The sequence below is a fragment of the Squalius cephalus genome, assembly GCF_949319135.1.
Source record: "Squalius cephalus genome assembly, chromosome: 17".
Lineage (NCBI taxonomy): Eukaryota > Metazoa > Chordata > Actinopteri > Cypriniformes > Leuciscidae > Squalius > Squalius cephalus.
Window position 1 is genome coordinate 11831608 of NC_137138.1, and position 21213 is coordinate 11852820.

The 21213-nt window shown below is 36.5% G+C and overlaps 1 protein-coding gene across 2 annotated transcripts in view; it reads right to left on the reverse strand.

Annotated features, from left to right (window-relative positions):
• sfswap (splicing factor SWAP) overlaps positions 1-21213 on the reverse strand; it is an 83235-nt gene that overhangs the window by 44163 nt on the left and 17859 nt on the right. Inside the window, exons 8-10 of one of the 2 annotated variants that reach the window (XM_079898420.1) lie at positions 15655-15928; positions 15401-15574; positions 15179-15272 (exon numbers count right to left, since the gene is read on the reverse strand). In XM_079898420.1, the coding sequence (XP_079754546.1) occupies positions 15179-15272; positions 15401-15574; positions 15655-15928 (542 nt within the window). Of the gene's footprint in view, positions 1-15178; positions 15273-15400; positions 15575-15654; positions 15941-21213 lie in introns of both variants that reach the window. The other variant, XM_079898419.1, reaches the window with a different exon arrangement.

Consider the following 21213-nt stretch of genomic DNA (forward strand, 5'->3'; position numbering starts at 1 on the left):
CTGTTTAACACCTTTCTTTGTAACATTAGGTATATGCCGCTATTAAAACTGCAAGAAAACAATGTTAATAAATGTTTAAGCAACAGTTCTTATTTGAATATGCTCCGATATTTCAACTGACTGAATTACATTTCAATTCATATCTTAAGATGAAAAATGAGAACAAACATGATAGAATTATGTGTTAAAACATAAAAGTTATGCCAATTTACATGTTGTAAGAAAATGTGCCTTTGCAAAAGCAAATGGTTGTCTTGCCTACATGCTTATTGCATTTGTCTTGCTTCCAAGATGCAAAGAATACAGGCTGCCCACCTAAGGCATTTACTTCAGAGACGAGCATCACTTGGGTAAATTAAACCAGAATGTTTTCTAAGATGCATCTTCAAGACTTTCTCAGTGCGATTTCTCACATCCTAACTTAGAAAGTAACTTTCATGCAAACCGAACTGAACTTTGACATCAAACAGAGAGAAAACTCCAACGTAAAAATGTCTTACTGCAAGTATAATGTTTTCTGAGCAGTGGCAAAACTGCTTTCGTAACAACTTGTAAAGATTCACTAAAAGTTAAGGTGGCAGAGAATGCAGAAAGTGAATACAAAAACAGTTTTTAGAGAACAAAAGTAGAACCAAAGTGCTCTCCAGATAGAGGAAGACAACAAAATCAAGAGACCGAGAAGAACATCAACAGTAATATCCTGCTTTAAAGACTCTTTTAGACTCTTTTAGAGATGCTGGCCCTGTTCCTTTAGTTAATCAGTCTAAATGAGCTGCTGGAGGTCTTGTGTTGTGAACAGTTTGATTATTTCCACTAATAAAACCATCAATGCAGTGGCCCGAGGATGGCTGGGTTATCTGACGAATCCACTGCCGACATGACACAGCAGGGCACTATTACAACACTGGATAAAAAAAAGGGCACAAAACAAATTGGAATAAAAAGAGACAGCAGGGTGAGTTGAGGGAGGAGAGGTGCAATCCAGGTTCATTTCCCCAGAGGAAAACACAATGGAAGGAAGCAAACAAAGAAAGCAGGGTGACTGGTGTTTCACCTCTTCAAAGGTGAGCTGAAGTACTGCAGACTGAGCAAAGAAAAACAGGCGTAAGTAACTCAAGAACACGAACAGTGCCTTCCGAGCTGCAAGCACAGAGCTAATTGAGGTATAAAAATGCGTGTTGATTTGTTAAGGATGACAATTAAAAGGATGGCTAGTAGCTGAAGAGAGTGAGAGATAAGGGAGAGAATGAGAAAGAGAAAGGAAGAGAAAGATATCTCTCAATTTGTATGTAAAAACAAACTAAAAACATGTATATATGCATTTCCAATGGAGCTGTATGGGCTAGACTTAAGGCAAAAATGTTAAGCTCATATTTTTGCTAAAACCCTTCTAGTCAAAATCTGCTAAGGGGTAATTAATGGAACAACAGTGTTAAAAAAGTGATTTTTCACTATTATTTACAACAAGATCAGCATTTTCATGGGTTTAAATAAAAGATTTTTGTTATAAGAGACAATAAAAACAACTGTGCATCCAAACCACTTCTTTCCCGGTAAAAAAAAAAAAAAATGAATTTGACATTTTGACAAGCCAAACATGTCATTCTCTGAGTAATATGCATTTTATTTAAGCCACGAAATAAACTTCCGTAAAATGAGTATAATTAACTACACAAAAAGCATTTAGAACATCTCCAGCCCATTTTATAATTACCCAAAAATCAAACAGTTCACCCCTTACGTACGTTATTACGCATTTCAAAACATTAGGCTGGCGGTCGGTTGAAATATCAGAACTAAAAGCATCTACATAACACACTCCTTGGCATCAATCACTTCACTGAATACAAGCTGGCTAAGAAATAAATAACTATTACCTTACGGTCCATCTGTTTTTAAATCCACATCATTTTAATATCACGACATCGATGTCTGTCAAAAAATAATGTGCACAAAACATGGTAGTATTTATGAGAAGCAGAGCTAAAAGAGAATAAATGACAATCCAACTGAAAAACTTTGCCGGGTTAGTGAACATCGTTCAAAGCGTTTTGACAAACTTTTTTTTTTTTTTTCAAACAAACTACGCATTCTGATTCTGACATTCCTGATTTTAATATTTTCAATCATTTTCTATTCTTTACTGATCTTTCTTTTTCATAGTTTTGGCAATAGATGAACTGTTAAATGAGTGATCTTGAGATGAGTCCCTGTAGTCGTCCAATTTGAATCTGATGAAATATATATTATAAACTTGACAGGTGATTTTTTTTTATAAAAAGTTTGATTAAGATTAAGGCAATTTTCAAAGTTTGATAAAGTGACTACAGTTATATGAGGATGGTCAAAACAAAGTTGAAAGACTGGATATGCACAGCTAAGATAAGCACTTCCATTGCTCTCATGTTAACACATCATATTTAAGTATTGTGGACAAACTAGAAACAACAGGCATTTTTAGCAATGTCTTGCCTCATTAAAATAACTACAAATGAAAATATAAGAAAAACTGTAACTTTACAATAAGGTTCAATTTGTTAACATTAGTGAATTCATTATGTACAAGGAAACTAACAAGAAACTACTTTTATAGCATTTGTCAACCAATGTTAATATCAATGTAAAGCACAAGTTGTATAAATTAAAAATCGACAAAGTTTTATGAATAAACATGATTAACAATGAACAATACTGTGTTTATGAATTAACATTAACCTAGATTAATAAATGCTGTAAAAAAGTATTTTAAGCATTTACATAAGTATAAAGTTTTTAAAAAGCTAGTTGTTCATTGTTACTCATTTTTAATTTTTACAAACTGAGAGATGAGATGAAATAACTTTCTTTTGAAATAATGGAAGGTTCATACTGTAAGACTGTTATCACCAAGACTTTGATTAAATACACAGGATAATTTTCTTTACAGCTAAAAGAGACATAATAAACGAGGTTACTGCATACAAAATGCTAGGATTGGTGGAGAGACTAATTACAGATATAATCTATAATTGATGAAGCAGACAGTCAAAGACAAAGATTCAGCTCATAGGCTTAAAAAAGAGGTATGTGTTTTTAAATATGCCTGCTTAATCACCACAAAAGTGAACAGGAAGAGCTGCTGTTTGTTCTTACACCGTCGCTAATGGCCAGCCAGATGCAGTAATTACAGACTGTGCTTTTAAAGTAGGTATGAGAGAGAATACGGGAGTATTAGGGTTTGAAAAAAAGCAGATACCCAGGCACCTCGGTTGGTCCTTAAGTGAACTTATGCGAGAGCCACAGCCAGGTGTGGAGGTGAAGAGATCACGTTGTATGTGAGAAAGTTGTGAGGAGTGACAATAAATTAATGTGAAAAGTCTGACAATGTCCATCCAACTATGCATTTTAACACATATTTGAGCTTCTGTGTTGTACGTCAGAACGTAGGCTCACTATTGGCCGGTCATGTGTGTGATGCGTGTGACGTACAACACAGAAGCGCTGCGCTGTTACACTACGTGAACTCACTTCAAGAGGCCCACATAGAAGAAAATGAATAGTTGAATAAAGTCGTTATTTCTGGGGGTTTTTGCGCACAAAAAGTATTCTCGTCGCTTGATAAACTTATGATTGAGCCACTGTAGTCACTTGGACTATTTTAAACATTGTCTTTACTAACTTTTCTGGGCCGGCAAGTTTCAATAACATAGAAGCCTATGGAGGAGTGAGACAGCTCTCAGATTTCATCAAAAATATCTTAATTTGTGTTCCGAAGAATACAGATAGTCTTACGGGGTATTACTGACGGAATTTTCATTTTTGGGTGAACTAACCCTTTAAATTATAATAATATTTCACAAAGATTGCTGATTTTTTAGTTTAGTTTTTACATTTTTGATCAAATAAATGCCGCCTGGGTGAACTTAAACTCAAACTTTTTAAAAAGTACTGTAAATATACAAAAGCATGCCAAATAACTGACAACTATGGTATTAATTTAATTATTTAGCTCAAATAATTCAATATATGAGTATAATCTAGCTAATCCACTTGCATTCTTAAGCAAATAGACCAGCATATGCCTTTACCAATAAGTAAATTGGCTCTTTTACATTAAAGGAATACCTTCCTTTTTATAAAAAAGAAAAAGAAAAAAAGAAAAAGAACGACATCCTTCTACGAGTGGTCAGTCTCCTCCTCCTCCTCATACTGTCTGTAGTCTATATTCAAGAGCCTGTGGATTTTATTCACTTCTTCAAGTATTTTAAGTCACCAAAAACCAAAGGGAAGCAGTAGCCTTGGATGTACATAAAAAGAGAGAGGGACACAGGATCAAAAATGATTTAGCTGTGGAAAAAGTGCCCTAGAGGGGTCTGTAAAATGGCATGCTGCTAAAAATGTGCAGACAGCCTTTAAGCGTTGCTGTCATAGCTGAGATACTGGTGCTCAGAGGCACTTCTCAAAGTCACTGACATGAGTAGCACATATCCGTCTGCCAAAATAAAACATGAAGAGATTATTACATTATGCCACCTTCTTCTCCAGGTCTTAGTAACACCCCTAATCATCAAAATATATTCTTTTGATTAAACAAAAAACAAGTCTAATTCAAAAAGATTTTTATATTAATGCAATTTTCAGCATGATATATTTGGTGGATATTTTGAAATGCGTACGCAAGACATGCAAATGTATTTCCCTTACTATGGCCCTCAAAAGCCACAACAAAGATAATTCCTGTCTTTCACTTTTCATGTTTTTAAAGCAGTCTGCTGGATATGAAAGGGAATGCCGCAACCATGCCAGAGGGTAGAAAAACTAAACACTTCTAAAAACGAGAGCTTTAATTTACTAAGTCTAAGAAAAAGCATGAAATATTGGTAGAGGCAAGAGCTGGGAGAAAGAGAGCAGAGTGGAAAAATAAAAATGTTTGTATAATTTTATTTAAAAAAATATCTCAGATTATATGTTGAGTAGTGCCGGTTAAACCTCAACAGGGTGATCAGGATCCCGGTCTAGTAAGACCTTGAAGTTTATTTTGTGATAATGGCAGTTCATTATTCTTGTTCATGATTACAAGGATATTATAAATAAATAATATAACCAAATAAATAAATAAATAAAAAGAACATGAAATATAGATCTGCACTTCGGATTCTAACTGGGTAACTTTGGAATACTCATAAACTACTTTCAACATACTTCAATTTGGGACACACTAATTCTAATTTCAAATACTATTTAGGACAGATAGTATGCGAATTTGGGTGCAGCAATTCAAACTGTGCAGAGCGGGTGGGTAGGGAACCTCTGCTCTAGAGAGCAGTGTAATGAGAAAAAGATATGCTCTGTTGCAGAAGAAAACTCTGTGTAGTTCAGAAATCCTTCTAATGTACAAAAATAGTTGCTCAGAGTAGAGGGTGGAAATGTAGTATTGTGGAGAAAAAGAAGAACATTTTGATCAAATTTTTAATAACATGTTTGTGGGGAAAAGGAAAATAAAATGGATATATATAGTTGTTTATGGCATAGATATGCACTTTTATGAAAAATAAAATATCAAACCAGTCCTTGCTATTGCATGCATCAAACAAAGATTGTGTAGGGGGGGGGGGGGGGGGGGGGGGGGCTTCAAATTAAAGCTCAGTTACACAGATGTCTGGAACTGCAGGGAAATGTTTCCACTTCTCATTAAAAGCAGCAAAAAGGCAGACCATTTCATTTAAACATGAGAGTGTGCCAAAACCTCAGAGCTGGAACCGCTGGCGGTGCAGCATTATGTCTTATGGAGAAACTCAAAGGCTGCAGCGCAAAAACATTATAGATGATTTATGAAGTTGAGGGACCAGCCAAACGCCTTGATTATTACACAGGGAAATATTAACAAGGACCTCACCAAAGCAAGCAAAAATTTAAATCCCACTAAGGTTCCTAGAATGCCACACAAGAACAAAACTTAGTCGATTTCATTCAAATTAAATTGAGTAGTTGTATGGTTAAACTGAAACATCTAATAATTAGACCATTAATAAAACCAGAAAAACAACAACTTTATGCTATCGTTGATCTGGAACTCACCAGACACAGTTTACTGCCATACTAGACTTGTTTTAATGGAACTGACATGTAAATCATGTATGAGAAAGGTCTGATGAGGAGAAATAAAAAAAGGACAATGGACCCTGAGACAACCATTACCATGTTTTAAAAGACCTTATTAAACAAGAATACATGTTTTTCAAAGAGAACACTTCAAGAATTGTGATGATGGCTAAAGCAGACGGTTTTAAATACGAGACTGGGTCGCAATTACAAGAATCGGGACTTTCATAACCTGCCAGCTTTAAGGTCAAACTTCTTACCTGACCTTAAAAATAATTCAAAGCCCCTGAACCATCCAGGATAATACATTATCCTCTAAAAGTCAATCCACAGCAGTCTCTGAGAGTCTCCAGACACAATTGTGCCATGTAAAAGCTTTATACAGCACAAGTTCCCTCATATATAAAAAAAAAGAAATACGAAGAGAGAAAAACACGTGAAATGTGGTTACATATAGCTGACTTAGAACAGTCAGACTTTGCTGAGATGGAGAAATCTGAACCAAATGTCATTTGCTCTGAAGAAGATCCCAGAAGATCAAGTTTAAATGCTGGCTGAGACCGACGAATTTACAGGGCTGCTGAACTTTGCGAATCACGCCAAATGTCCTCTGTGGATCCTGAATTAGTGACAAAAAAGGAACATAAAATTGGATAACTTTTATTCACCCATAAGAAGAAAAAAGGCTTCCTGGCATTTGGTAGGACATGGGTTTTAATGAGGGATTAGTTAGTGAAATATGACTGTCCAAATAAACTACTAACGTGTAGTGTGACGCTCAAAGCAAATTGGTTGTGGGATGGTGTCCTTGAGGTATGCATACAAAAATGTTACAAGAATAAATTGATTTTCACAGGCTTGGGGGTTCCTCTGTCCTTCCTCTGAACCTCCGGATTTCTATCCTGACCGTGCAAATAAAAATCCTCCAAACGGACTTGAATTAAAGAGAATTTAAGTGTGCATGAATGCAGATGCACTGTAAACTCACGTCATCTTACAATGCTTAGACGTGGTTCAGTTTTTCTATAAGTTTTCTTCTAATGACATGATAAAACGCACAATTTAAGATATTAATCTACTCAAGCAGAAAAAACAATTCAGTGTGCAAAACTTTTCTTGACAACAGCCTCGATTTGAGAAAATTTACTGTCCATAAAAATTACCGGGGCATGAAACTGTATTTTGCTGCCATTACATTACATAAATAAATATATCAAATCAAGAGAAAGAAAACTGTAGTTCTCAGAAGATCTCTAGCAGTATTTGTTTGCTTATGCCACTTGAGTTAATGCTTAGTTGATCATTTTAAGAGTGATTTAAAGGGATAGTTCAGCCAAAAAAGAAAATTGTCATCATTTACTCACCCATATGTTGTTAAAAACTTATATAAAACTTTGAATGACAGGAGAGATTTTGAAGAATGCTTGGGTCCAAACAACATTGAGCCACATTTACTTTGACTGCATGGACAAAAAAAAGAAGAAATTTTTTCATAATATTCTGTATTCCACAGAAGAAAGTAGGTCATACTGCTTTGGAACGACATGAGAGTGATTAAATGATGACAAAACTTTCATTTTTGAGTGAACTATCCATTTAAGCATCCAAAAGAATCCAAATACTTCTTGGGGCCACTGTATATAACTTGATTTGGGGAATGCATGGTGAATTTTATGCACCCAGAGCAAAGCCAAAGCTTTAAGAGTTTGGGAAGCGTTCAGCACATGCGGCAGCTGGAATGATTGCCACCCAGCTGGAAGTACAATTAAGAGTGGAAGACATTCAAAATGAATAAACAAAAAAATTGCACAGCTTACAATACAAAAAGTAAGGAAAAAGTGAGGAAATTAGCTAAAGCCTTAGCCTAGCTCTGTCTCTAGAGACGATATTACAGGCAGGGCAAGCAAATAACAACAGATCCTGCTGTGAACACGGCACTGATGAGTTGATTGCGACAGTGGAACATTTCATCTAATTTTCTCACCAAAACACTTTCTTCCTCTGTTTGTCTTCAATGTTATAAGCTCCAATTTTCTTTCATTTCTTATTACTCCCTAACTCTATATTTGAGAGTTGTAGGCTGCAGATCTAACATTTCTTCTGACACAGTGAAGAAAACAAAGCTTATTTTGGGCATAAATAACCTTTAGCATACATGGAAACTTTCCATTGCATAAAAGTTCCTTTGTAGTGAAAAAACCCTCTGATTATTATTCACACCATTATTCACAAGAAAAAATGACTCTTTTAAGAACTGTTCACAAAAACAATCTTCATATTTAAGAGTGTACCAGCTATGCTAACTCTACAGGAAACAATTCAAGAAAATATTTTAATTTTTTTTTAGAAACTATATGTAAAACAGCCCCTACGGCTAAACATTCCTGACCATTGACAATAGGGCTGAACGATACATCGTTTTAGCATCAATATCGCAATGTGTGAATCTGCGATAGTCACATCGCAGTATGCAATGCAAAATATAGGGATCGTAGTTGATATGTGATCCATACGGACAAGGCACCAGCTTTGAAACGCACATGATTCTCGGATTAATTGCAAGGTTTAACCATCATAGAGTGAAAGTCTATCATTTGCCTGTGTTTAGGTCCAGTCAGTTTAAACATTCAAGCGATTTTAAACCATTTAAGTGCAAGAAAATGCGAAAGAGAACTCGCGTGCTGTTTTCTGTGCGCACACAGAGCCGTGCAGACAGAACGCGAACACCAAATTCCGTTCTTTTACCATCTATTTGTGCTTGAACGGACACACACATGCAAAGCTAGAAAGAAAGAAAACGGATGCGTATCATTATATTGGATCTGTACTTTGGCTCTTAAAATCACTTCTGTAGCTTAAATTTTATTTAAATGTAATTTATACAGTGAAGACTATGCAGTCCTATTTTACATTTGATTATCTTTATATTATTATTAACTTATATTATTAAATTAATTATTAACATATTTTATCATTTCTATAACTAAATACTGTTAGAATTACCTGAAAAACATAGACAAACACAAACTGAAGCACTGTTTATTTCATTTGCATTTATCTATGCTTGTAATTTGTTACTCTCCTACAAAATCAACCCAATCATACTAGAATGATTAATTCTTTCCAAATAGAGCTATCCATCTGGTGAAACTTTTTTCATATTGCAATAAATTGAAATGTCGTGGATATCGTGCAGCCCTATAGGCAACCAATAAAACTGGTTTGAAGACTGGTTAGAACAAGGGCTGTCAATCAAATTTTTTTAAAATGTAATTAATTACATACGCCTGATTAATTAATCATTAAATCAGGCTTTAATTGCACCAAAGGTGGAACAAAATAAAATAATCACAATTTAAGTATGGATCAGGGGGTTTGATTAATAGTGCATTTTTTAAACGTGTTACTTAATAATTAATCATATTAAATTAACACGTTCCATTTAAATCCCAAGCAAGAATGAAAAGTACAAACTCTACCGATGAGAGAACTGACCAAACTAGAAGATCTAACCTCAAAATCAAACAGTCCAAATTAGCAGAGATGACTATGACATGGAAGCTAAATAAGGATTTGATTTCATCTGAGCTCCCGTAGTCTCTGCTTAGCCTTGGATGAAAGCAGTGCATCACACACAAAACCACACATCAGAGCCTGATCCTCACATTTCTGACCAAAACAAATACCGACAGAGACACACAGCCAAAGCTCGCAGCCGACGGTCTCATTAAGGGAAGGAGGATCTTCAGTCATGATCACACACTGTGGAAAATCAGCAGCTACAGACTCAACTCAATGTGTGTAAACTTAAGAGTGACATATGAAAACAAATCAACACTTAATATGAGTTTGTTAAAACCATCAGAATAAAAACACCTTAACTATGCAAATTACATTCCACATTGTGATTGGACAGACAGTAAAAGTTTGCTAATATACAGTATATGCAAGTACGTCTTACATTCCATCCATTTTTCTATTCCATTGTGTCGTGCTTCATCTAGCTGTTTCTAAACAAATAACCTTTTTATGTATGTACGCCCAATGAATTCAAGGTATAGCGAATATTAATTAGATCATGCAGAAGTTGCTTGGCAACCTTCCATGGGAGTCCAGTCAAGTAACTTAATAAATATTCATGAACGACGCCTTTACAATAAAAGGATTCCTTAATTCGCACATACTTAGAGGTGCAGTAAGCGTATTTTAAGAAACACTGTTGATATCTGAAATCAAACAAACACACCCCTCTCTTCATTGCTCCACCCCCAAAATGCAAGGGCACGCAATGCAAGAGTGGATATCTCTTTATCATAGCTAAAGTGAAGCAAAATAATGCTTTGCGAAAAATAAAACGAAGATGATGAATGACAAGGAAGAACAAAAAATGAACATACAGTACACAAGAGTATATACAAGCAAGAGTTCAATGTTTGTAACCAGCAGCACACCAGCTCCAGACAAACAATGACACTCAAAACTGTCCAGTTTTTAAAGCTTACATTATAACAGCAGCCTATTTTGGTTCTGTGAAACAGCAAAACCATTGTTAATCACATATGGAGCAGAAACAAAGCGACCTCAGCGCCCGTTTTCAGGCTTTACATTAGGGTGGACCTTATCAAGTCCATTTTTTTTTTTTTTTTGCAAAATGTTAGTGTCTTAACCTTTTAAACTGTTCCTTTTAACTTCAAAATTAGAAATATGCAAAAATGTTGACAAAAAAAATGATATTTAGAGGTAGCTCAATCATGTGGAAGATTGCCTAAGCTGTGCGGCGTTATTGTGATATGCAAGTAATATTAAAAGTTGCTGCAAATGAACTACATTTTATTGAAATCAGAGCAACACTGACATGACAACAATGACAACAATCTCAAAAAAGCACAAAGTTTTCAACAATCCCTCATTTCTGATGCTCAGCAGCCAGTGCTGACTTTTTGCAGTCTGGATAGATCCGTTGGTCGATCTTCCACAACATGAAGGAGAAACTGCAATTGTTCTTCAGAGTGTGTGAGATAGCCATTGTATTCTTGAATCAGAGCCACTCCTCTCTCGGCGTGATCATTGACTACCTTCATTGCATGGTTGCCTGAGCCTCCTGATAATCTGCTTGATTCGGCCAAAGTTCCGGGTCAATTTCAAGGAACGTAATGTAATTTTTAAACCAAAAAATGTGCTCTAAACCCAAACAATAACCAAGGTGATCATCAATAGAAATATGTATTGATTCCACCAGGAAAGGTAAATCTGCTAAACCGGGTCATGGAAGGATTAATTTGGATTTAGTTTCTACACTAAGTAAACTGAGATATGTATCTAAAATACATATTTAGGAATATATGGTGCATTAGATGCTTTTATGGAGATTTTTTGGGAATTTTACTAGCCAGGTAAAATACCAAATCAAATGGTGGTTTTTTTTAATGAAAATCATCAAAATCTCAGAAAGTTCAAAGCTATTGATCTACCAGTAATTATTATGTTACTGCCATAAAAATTGGCATGCTGTATTTTCTTATATAAAGGAACAATTTGAAGGGTTAAGAGCATGACAATTGGATACTTTAAAAAAAATAAGGACCACCCTACTTTACATTGCTGGAAAGCTTTTCTAATTTGATTGTGGGTCCAAAAGCTCTTGCCTGATTATAACCCTCCTATTTCCAATGATATTCCTCTGACCCCTTTTGTAATGTCTCTCAGCCATCTCTCTTTATACAGTCTTTCTTCAAATCTCCCTCTTGCTCACTCTCTCTCCTCCTCCATAACGAGCCCTACTGCTGATTGGCTACAAGTGTGTTGTGCTGCTCTGTCCAATCCACTTTCAACAGCGTTTCTTAGAAATCACTTACTGCATCTTTAATGTCTTCCTTTAACCCAGAAATGTAGACCCCTTAGACAATGTAACAAATATTCAGATGAACACATTAACATTATGGTCTTTAAAACCATTTGACTGTGCTCCTTACATTTACATTTATGCATTTGGCAGACTGTTTTATCTAAAGCAATTAACACTGAATTCAAGGTTTACATTTCATTAGTTCCATGCTTTCCCTGGGAATCAAAACCTCAGTCATGCTCTACTGTTTGAGCTACCGAGCACAAGTGCTTCTGAACCTAACTGTAAACAAATCCCTATTACTACAACTGAAAGCAGACTATTATTGTTTAGTAGACATATTGGGAATTTAGATCACTTCAATGTTAAACAGCACAAGTGAAATCAACGATCGCTTAAAGCATGCATGCGTTCCATTCAAAACCATGAAGAATCCTGCCTCCTTTCTACAATAAACATTATGCCAGTCTATCACTTGCTTTCAAAATTTGTATTAGCCAGTGCCATGCGTGGGAGAATTACAGAGAGGCCACTCTGAGCACTTACAGGCAGATGTATCCATAAAAACCCTCTTATTCTAATTCAATTCACTGGAACGTTCTTTATATTCAATAATGCGCAGCTGCAGTTAAGTCTATCTTGCCTCTCGATGCATTAAGAATGACCAGTGAGTTAATTATCAGTAATGACAGGGAAAACAACAAGTAGTCTTGGCATAATGGATTTACAGCATCGCACACACCATTAGAGGCAAAATACACATGAAAACAAATAAAAAAGAAAAGAAAATTTGGCCAAAAAATTCATAATCAAGGACGGAATTACGAGCCCTTATTATTGCTGTCCTTCTTGACATCTTTTTCAAATCACCATGACTAATTGCCTGGTAAACATATCAAGATGGATTTACCTGAAGACACACAGCTGAAGTGTGTAATTTATGCGGCAAATGGTTTGGTAAAAAAATTATGAAAAAAAAAATCAAACAAATAGTCCTGGCCCAAAATAATACCACTGATTGAGTGTATAGTTTAGTTGGTTGTCTCTGCACATGAAACAGGGATAGGAGAGATTATTTTAAGATTGAACATTTTAGTTTTAATGATAAATCAATGAGTGCCTAAATGTTAATAATTTAACTGATTAAGATTCATGTTTTATTGGATAAACATAATTAAACATAAAAAGTAATAAATTATGAGGAAATTTCTAATCAATCTGTAAGTAGTTTTTATTTAAATTCTAGTTAAAAATGGACAGCTAATCATTGTTTTTAATGATAATCGACTGCATTTTTGAAAATTAAGTCAAATTAAACAGATACAGGGATAGGAGAGACTATTTTAATATTGAAATAACTACACACTTCAGCTTTAATGAATAAATTATTAATTCAATGTTTAACCTTAAGTTTTATTAGCTTTAAACAATTATTAACTGTAAATATTTTTAAATTAAATGTTCATACTAAAACACTTTCTGAAAACGTTATGCAATATTTGGAAAATACTAAGTATTTTTTATTTAAATTCTAGTTAAAAATGGACAACTAATCATTAAATTTAAAGTGCCACATTATGCTTTTTCAAATATTACCTTTCATGCAGTGTGTAATATAACTGTTTGTGAAGGTAAAATGTCTGCAAAGTTTTACAGATCAAAGCACATGACAAAAAAAGTTATGGTCTCCTTAAAAAAAGAATCAATTCTGAACTGCTGAAATGAGTCATCAGCAATTCCAGTCTTACTTCCTCTTACATACCCTTGTAACAATGTAACAAATGTGCATAATGCCAGCCAATGGTCTACATTGGTCTTTGCGAATGATGTCTACTTTGACCCGCCCTCAAACACTGTTGCTGTAGCTGAGGCCTGGAAGAGTTTGGTTCGTGTTGTCAAGAAGACGCTGTGAATCTAATCTGCATGCACTTCAAAAGGCTGAGGGACTCGCGCTGGAATTGACACGGAAAAACTGACACCATTGTTTGTATCACTGTGTATCAAGTGATGAGGAAACCTCAGAAGCAGAAATTTTGTTTCCAACATGCGCTAGACCAATCACAAAAGACAGGGCCATCTAACCAATCAGAGCCGAGTAGGCTTGCGGTAAGTTGTGGTTTAGAGCGAACAAACCGTTTTCAGACTCTTTGAGAAATGAGGTGATGTTGCAAAGTATATTATGAAAACTATATTAAGTGCTTTTTTTTTTACTTGGAATTGGATGCATGTAAATCTATTGTAGGAGACTCCAAAACAAAATTAGGATCCTTTAAAGTAGCATTATAGGGGCAATTTAAATGACAATTGACTGAATATTCTAGAAAATCAAGTCAAATTAAACCGATTCAGCTAAAAGAATGCTCTTCAACAAATGATTAGCAACCTCTAATATATCTGCTCTGAAAAACAGCTGCTCAATCTCCTTCCACAGTATGCCAGTGTTAAACTAGAGCAAGGATCAAAGTAAACTGTTTCTGTATTGACTGCATGAAACCCTCTATTGTTTACTAATTGCCCTTATATTACACCTTTTACACTGTCCTGAACTGCCTTATTGAATTACCATTAAACTGAATTGTATTATAGTATTGTATTGCACTGTTTCTACATTACCAAAGAGGACTATAAGGCGCTAATCTGCCTACTGCACTGACTAATAATTCATCTGCATTAAGATGGGGGTTTTCTTGCATCTATATTACAATTGTTTTATCCTACCGGTACACAAGAAACCATCACTCACAAAAGTTACTGTCTTGAACAGTTGATAAAACACTACATTTCACTCAAAATCCATGTACTGCATTTTTTGCATACTGATGTTTCTTAATATTTCTACTGGTGCAAGTCAGCAAATGTCAAATCAAGGCCCTCTCCTTGAAAATGTGAGAAATTAATGAACAGAAATATACAGGGGTGAATAAGCAATGCATAATCCACAGAAATGGCCTTGGAGAAGAGCCACCAAGTATTAAAAACCTTGAAGGTTATGAAACATGATTATTTAAGTTGGTAAACATCAATTTCTGAAACCAAATGAGTAGTTATTGAGACGCTAAATATGTCATATTGTGCTATAAGCATCGCATATACATGCAAAACAGTTTGCTAGTAGGAGCTGTTGCTGTGATAAATGTACCTGCATCTGCTACACAAATACATTTAAATTATTAGAAATGAATTTAAAAGAGATAAAAATTAGCGTGTGAGAAAAGAAAAGGAAAGAGAAATTAAAAAGAAAGATTGAACTACCTCCTGCACACTCAGGCCTTCTTTCTGCATGAAGTAGTGCTTTTTAAACTCGTAATAGGAGTTGTACTGGTGCCAGGACTGCAGGAAGTCAAACCTTTAGGGTGAAGAAGAAACACAGAGAGAGTGGTTTATAGTTATTACATATTACAGTAATTTAATTGGAGCAGTGAGACCGTCGTATCTGTAGGGATGACTGTAACAAGCAGGAGCATAATTGCTTACCGTGGGTCATTCTTGGCACGCACACTGGTCTCAAATTTCACCCCGTTTCTGGCCACATATTCGGCTAGTTTGTCAATGACAGGTTGGATGTCAGGAGGCGGAGGGATGATGGCTGCAACAGGGGCGGCAGCGGCCACCACCGTCGGGGCGACGGTGGTTTGAGAGGGCCGAGAACTGATGGATGAAAATAAAAATAAAGACACATATTTTTTTAAATACTTCAATATCTACAGAAAGCAAAAACAGATGCTTACCTGGAAATTGGAGGGACGGCAGGAGTAGATTGGGAGAGCGGAGCAGACGCAGGAGCTGACACCGTGACAGGACCTGCAGCAGGGGCTGATGGGATTACAGCTACAGGATCCAACAAAGGTGTGGTGCCAGGGGGAGGAGGAGGACAAGATGCAGGAGGAGCTGACATCATGGCAGGGGGCAGCGAGGTGTAATAGGCGCTGGCGTCAATCCCAGGTGGCGGTGGTGCAAGGCAATATGTGCCATCAGGCAACATACAGTAGCCATAGTACATGGCTGTAACATTAGCTGTGTGAAATGCAGAAACACACACACACACACAAAACACACACCACACAGATTTCTTAAATATGATGCACGTAAAATAAGTGTCCCTAAACCTTTGAACGGTAACACACAATAGTTCCACAATTTTTATAAATCATTATTATATCTCTGCCTCATTTTCTCTGCCCCATTTGCAACGTAAAGACGGAGCTTCATTTTGGTGATATTTGTCGAGCCCTGCATTAAACATTAGTCATTAATAGTATTTCTGCTTTGGTTATACGGCAAGGAAAGTACACAGAGGGAACTGCTGATGCAAATTAAGTATTAAAATAATCTACGTTTAGATCACTGTCCGCATAATTAAATTTCTTTTTCAAGCAGAAGATAAAAAGCGAGCGGAAGAGAAAAAAATCGCATTCGTTTGTTCTGCTCTACCACAAATAATTAGGATCAGACTGTCCTCATGTTGAGATGGCAAGCATGTAAAGACATACAGTTCTTGAAAAACACTTAATAAAGCCTAATTACAGTCAAGCGCTGCTCCTTTCCTTCAGTCAACTGTTACTGTGGCAAAAAAGAACCATTAAACAAAGCAGTTTAATAAGAACGCAATGCAAACAGAGCCGCGAGTTCAAGCTCCGTTAACAACGCAACCAAATCTGTGCTATTAGGCAAATACAGAAAATATCTGCTATGTGCACATTTTTTAGAGGCTTAAAGCTTTAGTTCACCCAAGAATAAAAATCTGTCATTATTTACTTACCCTCATACAGGTTTAGAACAACATGAGTGCAAGTAAATGAAAAATTGCATTTTTGAGTGAACTATAAGTGTGCACAGAGGTGTTTAGACTTCATAAAGGTAAAAGACATGAACCTGCAGCACTCTGACAATGATAAAATTCTAAAAAAGAAACAATAAAAGACATTTTAAAGATAAAGGAATTAAAGCAATGCCATCTCCTGAGTACTCTTGAAGTCAGGGCTGTTCAGGACCTAAAAGAGACCAAGAGACCTGCTCATTTGGATGAGTTTAGCATTCTGTCTGACTGCAGCCACACATCAAAGTGAGCTGAAAGAGGAAGGGGAGAGGGAGGAGAGGGGCGCTGGGAATCTGGACACAACTACATTTACTTCATGACTGACTGTGAATGTTTGAACGTGCATGGGAGTGTGGGGAGAAAGGAGCAAGAGAAACTGAGCACAAGAGTCAAACAGAAAATAGCAGAAAGACCAAGGGAAAGAAAAAAGAAAGAGCAGCAAACGAGATTCTTGGAGAAGAGACGAGAACGAAGGAGAGAGCGAGAGATGTGTGTGGCAAGTGCATCTCCAACATTTTATTTGAGATGTGACTCATAAAATTTAATGAAACAACTTTAAGATCAATATTACAAAACGATACTATAAAACATATTTCATCTCCATTTATATGCTAGACTGTAGTAAGTGGGATGATGCAAAGTCAGCCAGTCATTATTGCAAAATATACCCCTTGAGCAGCACACAGTACGGTAAAAAATGAACTATATATATCATATATATGTTGTCGCTGTCGGGCGGAAACCTGGTATATCCAGATTTCATCATTTTTATTATTATAAATCCTTACTATTGGTTACCCTTTACGTAACTAAACTTGTGACTAAATCTTGAATCTCCAGTGGATACTCAAACTGTCAGTAAAACAGTTTAACGTGTGTTCACAAGAGAACCATGACGCATGTTGTTGACGTGAGCAGATGTTGTTGGAGATGTTGGAGATTAAAATTTTGTAAATAAAGAGGTAAATTATGTTTTTGTTTTTTCGCAAACAAAGCACTCGTGTTGCTTCATAAAATTGAGTTTAAACCACTGGAGTCACATGGATTACTTTAATGATCTCTGTACTACCTTTCTGGGGCTTGAAAGTGTTAGTTGCATAGGCTGTCAATGGAGGGATAAAAAAATCTCAGATTTCATCAAAAAGATCTTTATTTGTTTTCCGAAGTTGAACAAAAGTCTTACGGGTTTGGAAAGATATGAGGGTGAGTAAGGGTGAGAACAGAATTTTCTAACCATTTAATTAGCCTGTGCGTAGCACTTCATCTTTAATAACATGAGATTTTGTCAAAATGACTGAGTGCCCACATAGCTACAGTGAACTTCATAACTCGTAAGTTGATGAAAATGTAACACAATGCATTTAATACCTCAGATGCGGCCGTTCTAATGATGGAAAAAACACGTAGGTCCTAAATTCTCTGAAATTCGCTGGTCAAAATCCTCGTAACTTAATTTGAGCTTGCAAAAAATTATATTTTACTATAATATTTCCATAAATACACAAACATATATAAACATTTAAATTATTAAAACAAAAATCATTTTTATTGCAATTTGTGTTTGGAACTGGAAGTCACGCATGGATCAAATTTTGGCATTTAAATCAAATAATCATACACAGACGATTATATAATCATTTTAACAGGCCTATTTCCATCAGAGTATAATAATAATAATAATAATAATTCGTTACATTTATATAGCGCTTTTCTGTGTACTCAAAGTGCTTAACATGGAAGGGGGAATCTCCTCAACCACCACCAATGTGCAGCATCCACCTGGATGATGCGACGGCAGCCATATTGCGCCATAAAGCCCACCACACACCAGCTTACTAGTGGAGAGGAGACAGTGAGAAAGCCAATCAGTATATATGGATGATTAGGAGGCCATGATGGACAGAGGCCATGGGGCAAATTTGGCCAGGATGTCGGGGTTACACCCGTACTCTTTCGAAGGACATCCTGGGATTTTTAATGACCACAGAGAGTCAGGACCTCAGTTTAACGTCTCATCCAAAGGACGGTGCTCTTTGACAGTATAGTGTCCCCATCACTATACTGGGGCATTAGGACCCACACAGACCACAGGGTGAGTGCCCCCTGCTGGCCTCACTAACACCTCTTCCAGCAGCAACCTGGTTTTCTCAGGAGGTTTTCCCATCCAGGTACTAACCAGACTCAGCCCTGCTTAGCTTCAGTGGGCAACCAGTCTTGGGCTACAGGGTGATATGGCTGCTGGCATATATCACAACCATATAACTGAATGACATCACTGCCCCATTAAACCACAGCAGAATTCACACATTTCATAACTAATAGGTCCTTCCTCCATCTCAAACTTCATTTTCAATGATGGGATCTAATCATTTATGACATCTCCCTGTGGAGATTAAGAGGTAGAGAGCTGTGGAAGATCCAGAGTCAGGCATCTGCTGCTGGATTTGACTCGAGCACTATTTGAGAAAGATTAGCCTGAAGAATCAACACATAATCCTCAATGCCTGAGGGAACACGTCTCAAACGCAAACAAAATTATGCTTACTCAGGCAAATAAGTCTGAGTGAGTTCTCTTTAATTAATTATTTTCTGAATCTCACAAGTCACCTCAGAGTAACCCAGAATAATCCTAAGAATTGAACTGAGCATGTAGTGTAATACAGAGGTTAACGGACACGTCCTAACGGGATGAGATGGGATTTGCAAAGAATAAACCGATTCTGACACTTGAAGTGAATTTTAAAAAAACATCAACCGTTTTCAACATTTATAATAGCAAGAAATGATTCTTGAGCAAGTGACATGTGACACTGAAGACTGGAGAAATTATGGAGAATGACTGGAGAAGACTGGAGAAATGATGCTGAAAATTCAGCTTTGCCATCACAGGAATAAATTTAAATTTGCATTACATTTTAAATATATTCATCTAGGAAACATTACTGTTTTTACTGTATTTTTAATTAAATAAATAAGACAATAAGAGACATCTTTCAAAAAAAAAATCTTACAGACTCCAAACATTTTGAACAGTACTGTATATAAACAGTATTACAGTGAGCGAGTTCATTCAAAAACCATTTCAACTGATTCAAAGAGAAAGTAATCCGTTTTAGACCAGTGAGTTCATCTGTGACTCATTTGTGAGTGGTTTAATTCATTTCAAAGAACTGACTCAGAAGAGTCATTCAACTGTACGACCACAACCCAGATAAAACAATTCCTTTGCTGTACAGGAAATAATGTCAGAGTAGTTTAGCATGGTGTTCTATACCAATACTATATTAACCTAATTATGCAGTTCCTCCTGACAAGTTCTAACCACCGACACAATGACAATGGTTATCACAGTAAAACCACAAAGAAAAGTACTCTGAACACTAAAAAGACTCATTTTACAAGACATCATGACTCATTATATAAAACAGACAACGTAATCTGCTGGGATTGCAGTTTTGGCAGACGCTTAGTCCAGTAACTGAGCAGTTCAAAGGTCACACCTCCCTACTGTCAACATTCTTAATAAACTGCATTAATCATGCGAGCTGAATGGATGTGGAACAACAAGGTCTACTGAACCCTAGTGAAATGAGAGTGTAATTGTTCTAGTGGTGTGAAATGGACAGAATAGCCTGCTCTTTTCAGCAGAAGAGAGATGTCTTACTGGAGTAATGGGGAGGGCAAAACTGGCACAGCGTGTGGTTTGGCGCCAGGGTGACTCACAGGGAATGAGCAGAGCATTCTGGGACAAACGAGCAGAACGGCGTGCGTAACGTAATAAATCTGAAGTCTGCCTAAGCTATGGCCACTGGCCGTAAATAAGGATTCCCAAGAAGGCTTGAGGTCAGCCAGCCGTGCACGTCTCTCAATCCCGCTGAGAGTGCACTTCCATGAGTCTCATGACATCCCACCACCAGTTAACCAAAGGAATCCGTTTTTATAAAACTTTTCTCCTTTTGTCGTACCACATGGTTGGAACTTGATAGCAACCAGTTTAAAATAGACCAAGCAGGGGAACTAATTCCAACTTGATTTGAGAAGAAAGGGAACAATGTTAAAACAAACTTCAAATTTAATGCCAAACATCCCTCAAAGACAAATACACAGCAAACCTCAGATACAAAGCCTTGGAAAAATTACCCTCACATTTGGACAAATATTATAGGATGACTGTGGTTAAGCCTACAGAACCTCTTTGTAATGCTGTTAATCCTAGAAAATACACATTTGCAGGCAAAGTAGCTTTTCTTTTGAGAAACTGGCCCTCTGCATCGCCTTCGGGTACTGTAATCCTGTGGCACTTCCCTCAAGAAACCAGTGGTGCTCTTTCAGTCAAGCTAATTGAGACAAATCAGCAGTCCCAGCTTGAGTGTTTCACCAGCTGAGCGCTAAATTCTCTATTTCCAATAAAAGGCGAATTGCTCGTTCCCCACAGTACCTTAAAACCTTGCGAGGTAAAGCAAGAGAACCA